This window comes from Trichechus manatus, unplaced genomic scaffold (genome assembly GCF_000243295.1).
Source record: "Trichechus manatus latirostris isolate Lorelei unplaced genomic scaffold, TriManLat1.0 scaffold00081, whole genome shotgun sequence".
Lineage (NCBI taxonomy): Eukaryota > Metazoa > Chordata > Mammalia > Sirenia > Trichechidae > Trichechus > Trichechus manatus.
The window spans coordinates 4,244,595-4,257,666 of NW_004444017.1; the positions used below are offsets into that span (position 1 = coordinate 4,244,595).

At 35.7% G+C, this 13,072-nt stretch overlaps 1 protein-coding gene across 1 annotated transcript in view; it reads left to right on the top strand.

Annotated features, from left to right (window-relative positions):
• ERC1 (ELKS/RAB6-interacting/CAST family member 1) overlaps positions 1 to 13,072 on the top strand; it is a 541,536-nt gene that overhangs the window by 187,590 nt on the left and 340,874 nt on the right. The window contains exons 9-11 of the mRNA XM_004381205.2: positions 9,469 to 9,606; positions 10,959 to 11,099; positions 12,099 to 12,239. Of these exons, the coding sequence (XP_004381262.1) occupies positions 9,469 to 9,606; positions 10,959 to 11,099; positions 12,099 to 12,239 (420 nt within the window). The remainder of the gene's footprint in view (positions 1 to 9,468; positions 9,607 to 10,958; positions 11,100 to 12,098; positions 12,240 to 13,072) is intronic.

Sequence of the window (13,072 nt, forward strand, 5' to 3'; positions counted from 1 at the left end):
TGTTTCCTGTTTGTTGAGTGTTTTTATCATGAAAGAGTATTGAGTTTTGTCATATGCTTTTTCTCATCTGTTGAGAGATCATATGGTTTCCCCCCGTTATTCTGTTCATATGATGTATTACATATTGAACCAGCCTTACATTCTTAGAATAATGATGGATTTTTAAAAAACATCCTTGTGTTTCCCTCCTGGAGGAATTAAGAGGCTTGGTCTACAAACATTATCATAGATGCAGAAGGATAGAGAGTGGGTGCACCTGAGAGATATGGCCTTTGGATAAAACGCTTTATTTTCAAGTGCTAAGGTATAATAGAAATGATGACTATTGAAGGGCTCATGTTGTAACAACAGGAAAATAATTTTGCCTCTTATTAAAACCTATTATCTTTGGACTTTTAAGCAACGTAGTGAGAGTTTTGAGGATTTCTGTTTACCTTCTTCTTCCTTTTTTTTTTTTAATCTATTGATGTTGTTGTTAGGTGCTGTCGAGTCGGTTCTGACTCACAGTGAACCCATGTACAACAGAACAAAACACTACCTGGTCCTGCTCCATCCTCACAACCGTTGTTACGCTTTAGCCCATTGTTGCAGCCACTGTGTCAGTCCATCTCTTTGTGGGTCTTCTTCTTTTTTGCTGACCCTCTACTTTACCAAGCATGATGTCCTTCTCCAGGGACTGATCCCTCCTGATAACATGTCCAAAAGTATGTGAGACGTAGTTTCACCATCCTTCCTTCTAAGGAGCATTTTGGCTGTACTTCTTCCAAGATGGATCTGTTAGTTCTTTTGGCAGATGGTATATTCAGTGTTCTTTGCCAGCACGATAATTCAAAGATGTCAATTCTTCTTCGGTCTTCCTTATTCATTGTCCAATTTTCACATGCATATGAGACGATTGACAACACCATGGCTTAGGTTGGGCGCACCTTAGTCTTCAGGGTGACATTTTTGCTTTTTAACACTTTAAAGAGGTCTGTTGCAGCAGATTTGTCCAATGCAGTGCGTCATTTGATTTCTTGACTGCTGCTTCCATGGATGTTGATTGTGGATCCAAGTAAAATGAAATCCGTGACAATTTCAGTCTTTTGTTCATTTATCATGATGTTTCTTATTGGTCCAGTTGTGAGGATTTTTGTTTTCTTTGTGTTGAAGTGTAATCCATACTGAAGGCTGTGGACTTTGATCTTCATCGGTAAGTGCTTCAAACCTTCTTCACTTTCAGCAAGCAGGCTTATGTCATCTGCATAATGCAGGTTGTTAATGAGTCTTCCTCCAATCCTGATGCCGCATTCTTCTTCATATAGTCCAGCTTCTCGGATTACTTGCCCAGCATACAGTTTGAATAAGTATGGTGAAAGGATACAACTCTGACGCACACCTTTCCTGACTTTAAACCATGCAGTCAGTATCCCCTTGTTCTGTTTGAACAACTGCCTCTTGATCTATGTACAGGTTCCTCATGAACACAATTCAGTGTTCTGGAATTCTTGTTCTTCGCAGTGTTGTCCGTAATTTGTTAATGATCCACACAGTGAAATGCCTTTGCATAGTCAGTAAAACACAGGTAAACAACATCTTTCTGGTATTCTCTGCTTTCAGCCAGGATGCATCTGACATCAGCAATAATATCCCTCACTCCACGTCCTCTTCTGAATTTGGCTTGAATTTCTGGCAGGTCCCTGTTGATGTACTGCTGCAGCTGCTCTTGAATGATCTTCAGCAAAACTTTACTTGTGTGTGATATTAATGATATTGTCTGATAATTTCTGCATTTGGTTAGATCACCATTCTTTGGAATAAGCATAAATATGGATCTCTTCCAGTTGGTTGGCCAGGTAGCTGTCTTCCAAATTTCTTGGCATAGATGAGTGAGCACTTACAGCGCTACATCCATTTGTTGAAACATCTCAATTTAATTAGCTAGTGAAAATCTATTGATAGACTAATATATTCTCAGGGTCTTGCAAGCTCTATCTAGTTCATATTGCTCTGACTTCTGTATTGAGTGAGCACACATTTTCAGCTTGAACGATGGTAATAAACAAGTTTATATGGGAGCATCAGATTTCTGTTGTGGTTAAGGTTGTTCTTAGTGGTCTTACAGGAGGGAGACCTGGTAGCAGGAACTTACCAGAGTAATAAATACATAGATTAAAAAAAAAGAAAAACCCACTGCCATCGAGTCAGTTCCAACTCATAGTGACCCTGTAAGACAGAATAGAATTGCCCCATAGGGCTTCCAAGACTGTAAATGTTTACAGGAGCAGGCTGCCACATCTTTCTCCCGTGGAGTGGCTGGTGGGTTCAAACCGCCGACCCTTTGGTTAGCAGCTGAACACTTTAACCACTGCACCATCAGAATTCCTAAATACACAGATAAGTATCTAGAAAGGGACAAAGGATTTGAAGAAAATGTGCTTGATCAAAGTTTTGAAGCATAGTCACTATATTTGTCTGCTTTAAAAAGTGTTTATAACTTGACGTGAATTAACTTGCTTTGTATTCTCACCTGTTGTAATTGCTGTTTAGATAGATGCCCACGCACATGTCAACTGTACTTGAGAAGTTGAAGTAATTAACCACCTGAAGAAGTTATTAAATCAAGCTCTGATAAAGCAGCTTTCTTATGCTCATCCTTCATTCTACCCACACCCATGTGTATACCGTGACCAGAAAATAGCTGCAAGCATTAGACATGTATTTTGTTCTTTATCTCTGTTACCATCCTGTAATTGCTAAGACTTCCTCACTTTTTTCTCTTAATACTTTTTTCCCTAGAGAAGTTTTTTCAGATTAGAAAAATCTTCCCAATTTACTGACAAAAGTTTACCAAATCCTATAAGATCTCTGGTTTCTTATATGCATTGCATATTGGTAAAGAATTGACATTAGAGGCTTTTCTTCCTGCATCCCACCCATTGCCAAACTCTGATTATATACACAGCAAATGTATATAGTATTTTTATGAAGCAGTTAAGTAAGAAACTTTCAGTGAAGTGGTTGGCCATTTTAAACAACATTCTGGTTACTTGAAAAAATGCCACCAATCAATGATATTTTTAAGTTCTACCCTTTCGACAATCTGATGAAAGCTATGGCTCTCTACATGTAAAAATGCACATAGCTCATTTATATGAACTGTGACATCATATACACCTTAAAGACCATCCATGAACTCCTGATTCAAAACCCCCACCATCTACAAAATACCAAGCTGAGGTACAAGGGTTTCTAGGTTTTACAAACCAATAACTTATTTATATATTTCAAATATAACATAAATTGAGAACAATTACAGTTTCTTGTTAACTACAATTTAACCAAGTATAATGGATGCTGTGATGAGTGGCCCAGATCCCGCCTTAGGGTTGAAGGGCTTATTTTCCCTGGTGCTAGAATTGTTGGTGACAGAAAATCCTCAGTTGTTAGCCCCACTGGAGATTTCCTTGACTGAAGAGACCTGCCTTGCCCAAGGTAGCTTACTTCATGCCACAAAAGTGTAGGGCTGGCTAAAATGAAATTTACTGCGATAAAAATGAGTTTAGATTTAAAATAGGAGAATCATCCCATAACCGTTCCCTTCAGACCTTATATTCAAGCAGGTTTTTGAAGGTTCTTATTTTCTTTGAATACATTTGATGACTCCAAGTCTTTCTTTGGCATTGCAGAAATCCCCCAAAGTCTCTGACACTGTGATTTGTTTTGTTACGTAGTATGGACTTGTGAAAGATGAGGGTTAAATAGTCTCTTACACACCCTGTAGAAACCTCTATAGAGATTTCCCATGTTGACAGTGCATATGATAAGAGGATTCCTGGATAGCCTTTAGAAACTTATTGCTTTTGTCATTATCATTAAAGTGATGAATGTCCATTCCCAGTATTTGAAAAATACGGAAAAACTATAAAGAGGAAAAATCTACGTAAAAACAAACCTTTCCTTACTTTAAATTGGGATAATTTTATACGTAATTTTTGGTAACCTTTTTCATGTAATAGTATATAATAGACAGGTTTCATATCCTTAATTATTCCTCAAGAATATGAATTATAATGGTCACATAATATTCTGTTTAGTGGGTAGATGATATTTAATTTAATCAGCCTCCTATTGTCTTGTATTTAATTTTTTCCAACTTTGTTGTTTCTAGAAATAATACAAGAAATAGTAGATATTATTTTTGAAACGATCTAAGCCCTATATGTCTGCTTTAATAAAATTTTTAAAAAACTGGGTTCTTTCAATATAGAACAGTGAACTGTTAGACCCGAGACTGTTCTGAATGTCCGGGTAGCCATTATACTAGTACAGCTTCAAGGAATGCCATTCACGTAGATGGTGTGAATTGAGGCCCTAAGTGCAGTCTCACCATTGCCACTTCCTCAGGATTGTTGTTGTGGACTTATGTGCCCTCTTCGTCTTTTGAGCAATTTTAGCACAGGAAGATCTGTCAAGATTTTATATATGCCTACTAGATAGAAGAATTTGAGCTATTTCCATAATTGCCTATCAAGCCAATCTTGACTGGCAGTGATCTTTGGTCTTACCAGCTTTTGCTTCATTTTACATAGTTCTTTTAATGCAAAAGGCCCCTAGTTCCATTGTCTACCCCATGAAAAAGTCCATCAGGGAAATTACTTCCTTTCCCAGCAATTAATAAAACTATCAGGAGCAGTGGACTCTGAATGTATTTTCCTAAGGGCCTTGCCTACACTTTCTGCATAGTTCATTTGGAATAGTTTTTAAGAGAAAATGCGGTAGTATGCTGATGATGTTTATTACTTTTTAAATATTCTCATCTTTTCCATCATAAGAGTATAGTTCTGTTTTATAATTGAAAGAGATATTGGTCTTTTCTTTTGTTTAACGGATAAAGTAACTAGAGAGATTCAGTAACTTGCCAAACAGCACATAACTAGCTATTTGTTTATTGCAGTAAGCCACTCCATAATTTATACTATGAGAGACTAGCACAATTGAGAGGGAAACCCAATCAAAGAAATAATTGGTTGCAACAAAAATCTTTTTTGGGCCCTCAGAGATAATGGAGAATATTGTTATGGAAACTGTAAAAAAACAAAATCAAGTTAAAAACATTGCTTAGAGTTTCTAATTACTTTGTTACTCTTTTGCCTTCTAGCAACTGGAAACATGATTGGGCAAGTAAAATTTAGAGGCCGATGTAAATAGTCTGGGCAAAGTCTGCTGTTTCTGGTAAATTGTATTTGTGTTTTGTGAGTACATGTTACTGGAGTTTAGGATGGTAAACAATTGACTAGAAATCAGTATATTTAGTGAATTTCTCCTTTATAGATTTTATTTATTACTATAGATCCCTCTTAGCCCACTGATTATGACCAATTCTTGTAGACTGTATTTCTATCATTGATACTGAAAGGTATTATTAACCAGGAAGGTAAAGGCTACAGCATTTCTGAATAACTTGATTTACAGAATAAATTTGATGCTGATGTCTGCTTGGAACAACCACAGAGGCATCATCAAAAAAGTTTGTTTCCTTTAAATGATGTTTAAGGTGAGCCAGGTGATTGCAAGAAGTGTTTTGGGATTCCTTTTTTCAGAACTGTATCTGAGAGGAAGACTCGTGTTCTACATTTACCCTGGTGATTAGGGCCTCAAAGGCAGAGTAATCAGTTCCACTTGACTAGGAATAAATCACCCACGTTGAAATATGTTAGCTGCTGACAATTGGCAATGTTGATAAAATCCAAACAAAAGATGTCAATAAATCTGTGCCAATGTGGAATTGGTATGCAGATCTGACTAATTCAGCATCTAACATTGCATTCAGTATTAGTCTTCTCTGGTTTCATCAGTTTTTCTCTCTCCTTTGTAAAATAAAAAATTGTGTTAGGAGAAGGAAGGCTCTATATCAGTAGATTGTTTCTACTTTATTTCTAATCCAGAAAACAGAACTATACCGTGGTTAGAGCGGTCATATTTCTTAAAATAGTTATTTAAAAAATATTTCCTTCCTGAATTCTTCATTGTTAGACCTTGTCTATGATAATAAACTATATGTATAAACTCAGTTGATATTCCCCTTCCCGTCCATTTATCATTGAGGACATAGATAAATAGAAGCATACCATTTTATGTAGCAATCATTTTATGAATTTTCAATATTGAAAATAAGTTATTTAAATAAAAGAAGCAAAGCTTTAGCTATTTCATTGTCATGTGTGCCTAAGTCCACATGTCTATAAATAAACTAGCTTCCTTATACCCCTTGAAAATTAGACTAAGCAGACTATTTTAATAGCATCGTGCTGTTGAAATTCTGGTATCCAGTATCTTCGACTCTGCGCATCAGCTTAGTGTATTGTGGTTGAGTATATGTTTCTCCCAAGAAAGGTATCCTTTTGTATTTTTAGTGGTTTGGTGCCTCTGTCCTTCCTTCTGTGTTTCAGTGGGGGATGAATTTTAATAGAAATGATTATATTAATAATATACTCTATTAACAAACATTATATTTAATAATGAGGAATAGTTTATGGAAGATGCTTTGGGTCAACTTTTTGTGATTCTTTTTTCGTCATAAAAAAGCCAAACGAAACCCATTGCCGTCGAGTTGATTCCAACTCATAAGCAACCCTATAGGACAGAGTAGAACCGCCCAATAGGGCTTCCGAGGCTGTAATCTTTACGGAAGCAGATTGCCACATCTTTCTCCCGCGGAGCGACTGGTGGGTTCAAACTGCCGACCTTTCAGTTAGCAGCCGAGTGCTTTACTACTGGACCACCAGGGCTCCTTTTTTTCCTCATAGAATATATTATTTATGGCATAGTGATTAAGATAGGATTCTGGAGCTGGATTGCCTAGGCTTAAATCCTGTCTCTGTTATTTATTGGGTAAGTAGCTTAATCTCTCTTTTATGTCTCAGTTTTATCATCTGTAAAGTGTGAAAATAATAATAGTACCTACCTCATAGTCTTCTTCTGATCTTGAATAAATTGTTATACGTAATGTCCTTAGAACGCTGCCTGGCACATATGTAGCACTCTCTTTTGAAGTGTTGGCTGCTTTTGTTGTCATCATACCTCCTCCTCACCACCACTACGACCACTACCATTATTGTTGTTGTTGTTTTTGTTTTATTATTTTAGGGCTTCTGTGGTTTCTACTTCTATGAAATGGAATAAATTGTTTTAACTGGATATTCTTAGCGTATATTCTTTTTTTTTTTTTTATTGTGCTTTAAGTGAAAGTTTACAGTTCAAGTCAGTTTCTCATACAAAAATTTATATACACATGGTTATGTGACATAGCTGCTCTCCCTATAATGTGACAGCACACTCCTTCCTCTAGAGAGAGACTTCAAAAAAAAAAAAAAAAATTCTTTCCCTGTGGAATGACACAGGCCTAAAGAGCTTGTACTATATTGATTAATGTAGGCAATTATTTGAAAGTTGGATCCAGGGTTTTTTGGTAGATCTTTTCTTGGCAGGAGTACATGTGTATGCCTAAATATAGTTTATAAAGGATGTTTCCTAAGTCCAAACTTATGTTATATTAATTTACTGATTAATGAGCCAATATTTATTTAAGACATTTTGTGCCAGGTATGAAGATACCAAACCAGGATAGGAGTGCACTGGTGGTGCAGTGTTAAGAGCTTGGCTACTAATGATTCGAACCTATTAGCAGCTCCCCAGGGAAAAAAGACCTGGCAATTTGCTCCCATAAACATTACAACCTAGAAAACCCAATGGGGAAGTTCTACTCTTTCCTATAGGGTCGCTATGAATAGAAATCGATACGACAGCACACAACAACAACAATATATACGTATATATGCGCTAAAGGAGTACAAAGATCTCACTATTCCCATGGGAAGGAGAATGAGAAAGTCTTCCTAAAAGAGGTAGTATATATGTTGCATTTCAAAAGCCATGTAGAATAAACCAGCTAGTGTTAGTATTGGCTCAAGAGGAGACTATGATTATATGTCCATCTTCATATTTCTTCGTAGAACTTAAACTGCATACTGTATATACTTATTTATGTGTTTGTTTAATCTGTCTACTATACTAGAATGTAAGCTCCATGAGGGCAGGGATTTTTGTCTGTTCGATTAATTCCATATCTTCAACACCTAGAAAAGTGCCTGACACATAGCAGGAACTCACATATTTGTTGAATGAATGAATGAATTTTGTAAGGTCTAGAATAGTTGGCTTAGTTGTAATTTTCTCCTTAGAATTTAAATTCCTCATATTTTTGCTCAGTATTTTTCATCATGTATATTTAATTCAGGGATCCCTGCTGGTGCAGTAGTTAAGCATTCAGCTGCTAACCGAAAGGTCAGTGTTTTGAACCCACCAGTAGCTCCACGAGAGAAAGATGTGGCAGTCTGCTTCTTTAAAGGTTATAGCCTTGGAAACCCTATGGGACAGTTCTACTCTGCCCTGTAGTGTCACTGTGAGTCAGAATCAACTCAGCGGCAGCGGGTTTGAGTTTGGTTGGTATACTTGAATCTCCCTAGTGGTAACGTCTGTTTCCACATTGTTTCTCAAATCCATCCGCTTTTCCACCTCTTTTAGCTTGTTTAGGCCCCTATCATCTCTTGCCACAACTGATAGAACCTCGCAGTTCGTCTCTATGCAAGTCTCCTTAAATTTTTCCTTCACATCCATCAGAATTGTCTTTCTAAAATACAAAACTGACAAGACTATTTCTTTACTTAAAACTCCCTAATGGTTGCCATCTCTCCAGAAATTTGTGCTGCTTAGGATGGCATGCAAGGCCATCTGTAACTTGGCTTCAGCTATAGACCGGGGAGTTCTCTTATCATTTCATAATAAGAATGAGTCTGTTCATTTTTCTTTGTAACACTAGTGCCTGGCCCATAATTCAGAATTCAGTAAATGCTTTTTGAGTGAATGAATGCATATAAATGTTTATGAAGGAATGAATGACTACAATAAGAAATTTTACTGAAAATCCTTGCTGTTTAGATTGAAAGATGATAGGAAAATCTAACTTAACACTAGCATTTAAGAACAGTTTTTCCTTTATATAGTTGCCTTGCCTTTTTCACTGTCTAGTTGTTCCATTCTCTGTCCTCCCTTGATTTTTTTTGTGCAGGAATCCCTGTTGGCATTTACAGTGTCATTTTTTTAAAAAAATATGCATCTCATAGCTTTCCTCTCTACAGTCTGCCTTTCCACCCCTATTCCTGTATTGGATCTTTTCTCCCTAGATACTTTCTTCACTTCTTTAGGGATTTATGTACATACGTGTGTATTCATACCTTTTCTCTCTTGCTATAAATCCTGGATTTAAGGTTTTGCATGCGATTCTGGAACTTTTAGCATTAAATTATTTATGCAGAAAACACACACACCTCGATTTACCTGTTTCCAACGTGTTTCCAACTTAAAATGTGGCTATCTTTATTTCTTATAATTTTCTTTTTTTCTTCTTAAATGTATATTCACACTCAGATTGAAAATCTTCAAGAGCAGCTTAGAGATAAGGAAAAGCAGATGAGCAGCTTGAAAGAACGTGTCAAATCGTTGCAGGCTGACACCACCAACACCGATACAGCCTTGACAACTTTGGAGGAGGCCCTTGCAGAGAAAGTAAGTGACTGGCCCAGACTTTTCATAGACGCATCTCTTCTGCTTTCTCATTAATCTAAAAGTTTCTCTACTGATGGGACGTGGATATAGAATACAGAAGAAATCCCTTTGGGTAGAATGGAAAAATGCTCTTTTGTGCTGTTGCTGACAAACATAGTTTAAGGGGAAAGAAAATCCATTTAGTTATTGCCAGTTTAAGCATCAGCTATTAGGCAAGATGGATTCCACACTAGAGGACAGTGGCAGAATTTTCTAAAGAATCAGCCCTATGTTCTCCCATTTAATCTCTTCTAAAGAAAAAATACATATTTTTTTTTCACTTATATGGTCAACTACAGTTAGGGATGTGGGAATTTCAGACGTTGACCATTAGGAAGCTATATATATAACTGTATTAGGTATATACCTAAGATAAATAGGTATTTGTATGTTATAGATATTTGTATCTTCTGTACATCTATCTGTGTTTGTCTGTCTATCCATCTATCTGTCTTAGGTATATACCTAATATATTTATGGATTTTGATTGTTAATCTAATGTGTTTGCTGTTTTTCTAGTCTTGGCCTTTTTACTTCATGTTGCCTTTATGAACAAGCCTAATTTTTCGGGAATGATGGACTAAAGAAATAGCCCTGTATGACTAGTATTAATGTCTCAGAAGAAAGTTTAGGGAATCTGTTTTAACTGGATTTAAAAAAAAAAACAGGGATAGGGTCACTGTTTCTTAAGTCTTGGACTCAGAATGCTTTAGGCTGCCTGCCAAGGGTCAAGGCTTGATCCCTGTGTATACTCAGAAATAATATCCAGAAATATACTCAAATTGCTTCAGCTTTTAAATTTCCTGAGTATGTGTTGAAAGAAGTTTTAATGGTTTCTTTTCTTTACCCTGTTTATGCTTTAAGCTTAACACATCATAATCCCTCTCATTCTACCCCTTTTCTTTTTGTGAATTTGAGTTTTTTCCATTGGCATCTAGGCACCATGTGAATTATACATAAAGAAGAAGAAATAATTGTTACTTTTTTTTCGGTAGGGGATATATGTATAAGATGTTAGCTGCTTGAGAATTAAATATATGGGATTATTCCAGAAGAGTACTTTAGGGATAGCTGATACTAGTTGAAATTAGAGGAAAAGAAACCTTGGGTATTCAAAAGAACAAAGTCAGATCTTTGTATGGCAACAAGCTAGGAAGGATGAGTGTTTTGTAAAGTCAATTATTAAAAACTTATCACTGTCTTTCTAATGGAGGATGGAAGTGTGACATTTTATAAGCTAAAAACAGAATTACAGCCATATGATATCAGAACCAAAAGAGATTTCCTCATATACTGATGTGCTCTCTTATCAGGAGCGGACAATTGAACGCTTGAAGGAGCAGCGGGACAGAGATGAGCGAGAAAAACAAGAGGAAATTGATAACTACAAAAAAGATCTTAAAGACTTGAAGGAAAAAGTCAGCCTATTGCAAGGCGACCTCTCAGAGAAAGAGGTTAAGATCACCTAAATGGAATTATTTGGTTTGCTTAGTCGTTGCATTGTGTATATCTGTTGTCTATGCTCACAAAATGCATACGGTATAAAACACATTTGATGGAAGATTTTCTTAACATTCTTGTAGCAGGCTTTTTGTGAAGACCTTAAAGGATATTTCAGAAAGCTCTGCAGGGACATAATAGATTGAATCATTCATTTCCTGAATCTTATCTCTTTTACTGTTATGAGTTAGTATCTTACATGTTTGCATTTTTATAGATTCTGAAATACAGGAAGCCCAGTTAAATTTGGGGAAATATTGTGCTAATGGTAAGAAAGGTGACAGACAAAAGAAATGTACAAAAGGAGGGAAATTTATTTACAACAGCTTTTAAAGTACTTCTGGACATTGGCAGAGAGATCATAAATGGCTTAATGACCTGTAATGACCAATTAGATGATATAATATACTTTGATCTTACATTTGGAGAATCCTGTTAATGTGACCTAAATAGCAAAGATGCCTAAATACCATGTGATCACATAAAAATACATGAGCTTTATTTAGGGTCTTTCTCTGAATTTTCTTTCTGATATTTTTAGGAAAATTTATGGAATTTTAAGTTCCTAATAGATTTTTCCTTCTAAAAAGGAAATTTTTTCTTTTTTTTAAATGTTGACATCAATGTATCTTCTAAGGTAGACTACTTATATTCGTAAAGCTTGAACTGCTTTATTTTATGGGAATGGGTATGTGTTGATAGAACTCTTTGAATCACTGTTCAGTTGATACTTCTGGGAAATCCATCTTATTTTAGTAAGGATTTGATACTCACTTTAAATAGGATAGGGCCACTGTTTCTTAAGAAAATTTCTGTTGCTTTATATTTCATGAATGTCCTTGATACGGTAATTTGAAAGAAATGACAAGCCACCAAGATAATCAATTTAGAAATTTAAATCTTCACTTTGTTTATAGTTAGTATTTATTCTCGGTATACATTGCTTCTTTTAGGCTTCACTCTTGGATCTGAAGGAACATGCTTCTTCCCTGGCTTCTTCAGGACTGAAGAAGGACTCACGACTGAAGACACTAGAGATTGCTTTGGAGCAGAAGAAAGAGGAGTGTCTAAAAATGGAGTCACAGTTGAAAAAGGTTAAAGGAAAATTTCCCATTTTCTTGCTTTCTTTTAAATAAGAACAGAGTAGAAAACTCTAGGGTGTTCAAGTGGAATAACTTATTGATGGAATAATAATCCTCCGAAGTTCAAAATACTATTTTTACCTTGATTAATTCTCTCAGCATTCTTACCCTACTTTATTTTATTCATGAGAATCCCCAAATGCTTAGAAAATTGGCAGTTTAGAGGAACATTAAAATATGCAGCATCCTTGTGGATCAAATATGAGACCACAATGTAAAAATCTCAGTTATCTGATATTTTTCTTTCATTAGACTCTGACTTTCTAGGAGGAGATAATTTAACAGTGATAGTCATCCATACTAGTGAACGTGGTGCAAATATTTACTGTTTCTTTGATTTATAATAATGCCTTTAATTTTATATAGCAGTTTATAATTTTCAAAGCTCTTTCATATATATTATCTCTGAGATATCAACTCTTTGAGGATTGGAACTGAGACTTATGAGCAGTTATATTAACTGCATCCAGTTCATATAATTAGTAATGAATAAGGGGTATAGTTTAGTCTTAAGACTTAGTTTTGTGCTCTTTCCATATATTGAGTGTATTTAATATGCTACCCTCAAAATGAATCTTCATTTAGGAAATGTCAAAAATAAAATCACATTCTGAAGCTAAGGAAAGGAAGAATATTTGGTATCTCAAAGTTACTTTTTTTTTTTTTATTGTACTTCAGGTGAAGGCTTACAGAACAAACAGTTTCTCATGAAACAGAAGTACACATGTTGTTTTATGATATTGGTTAACAACCCCACAACATATCAACCCTCTAACTTCTCAACC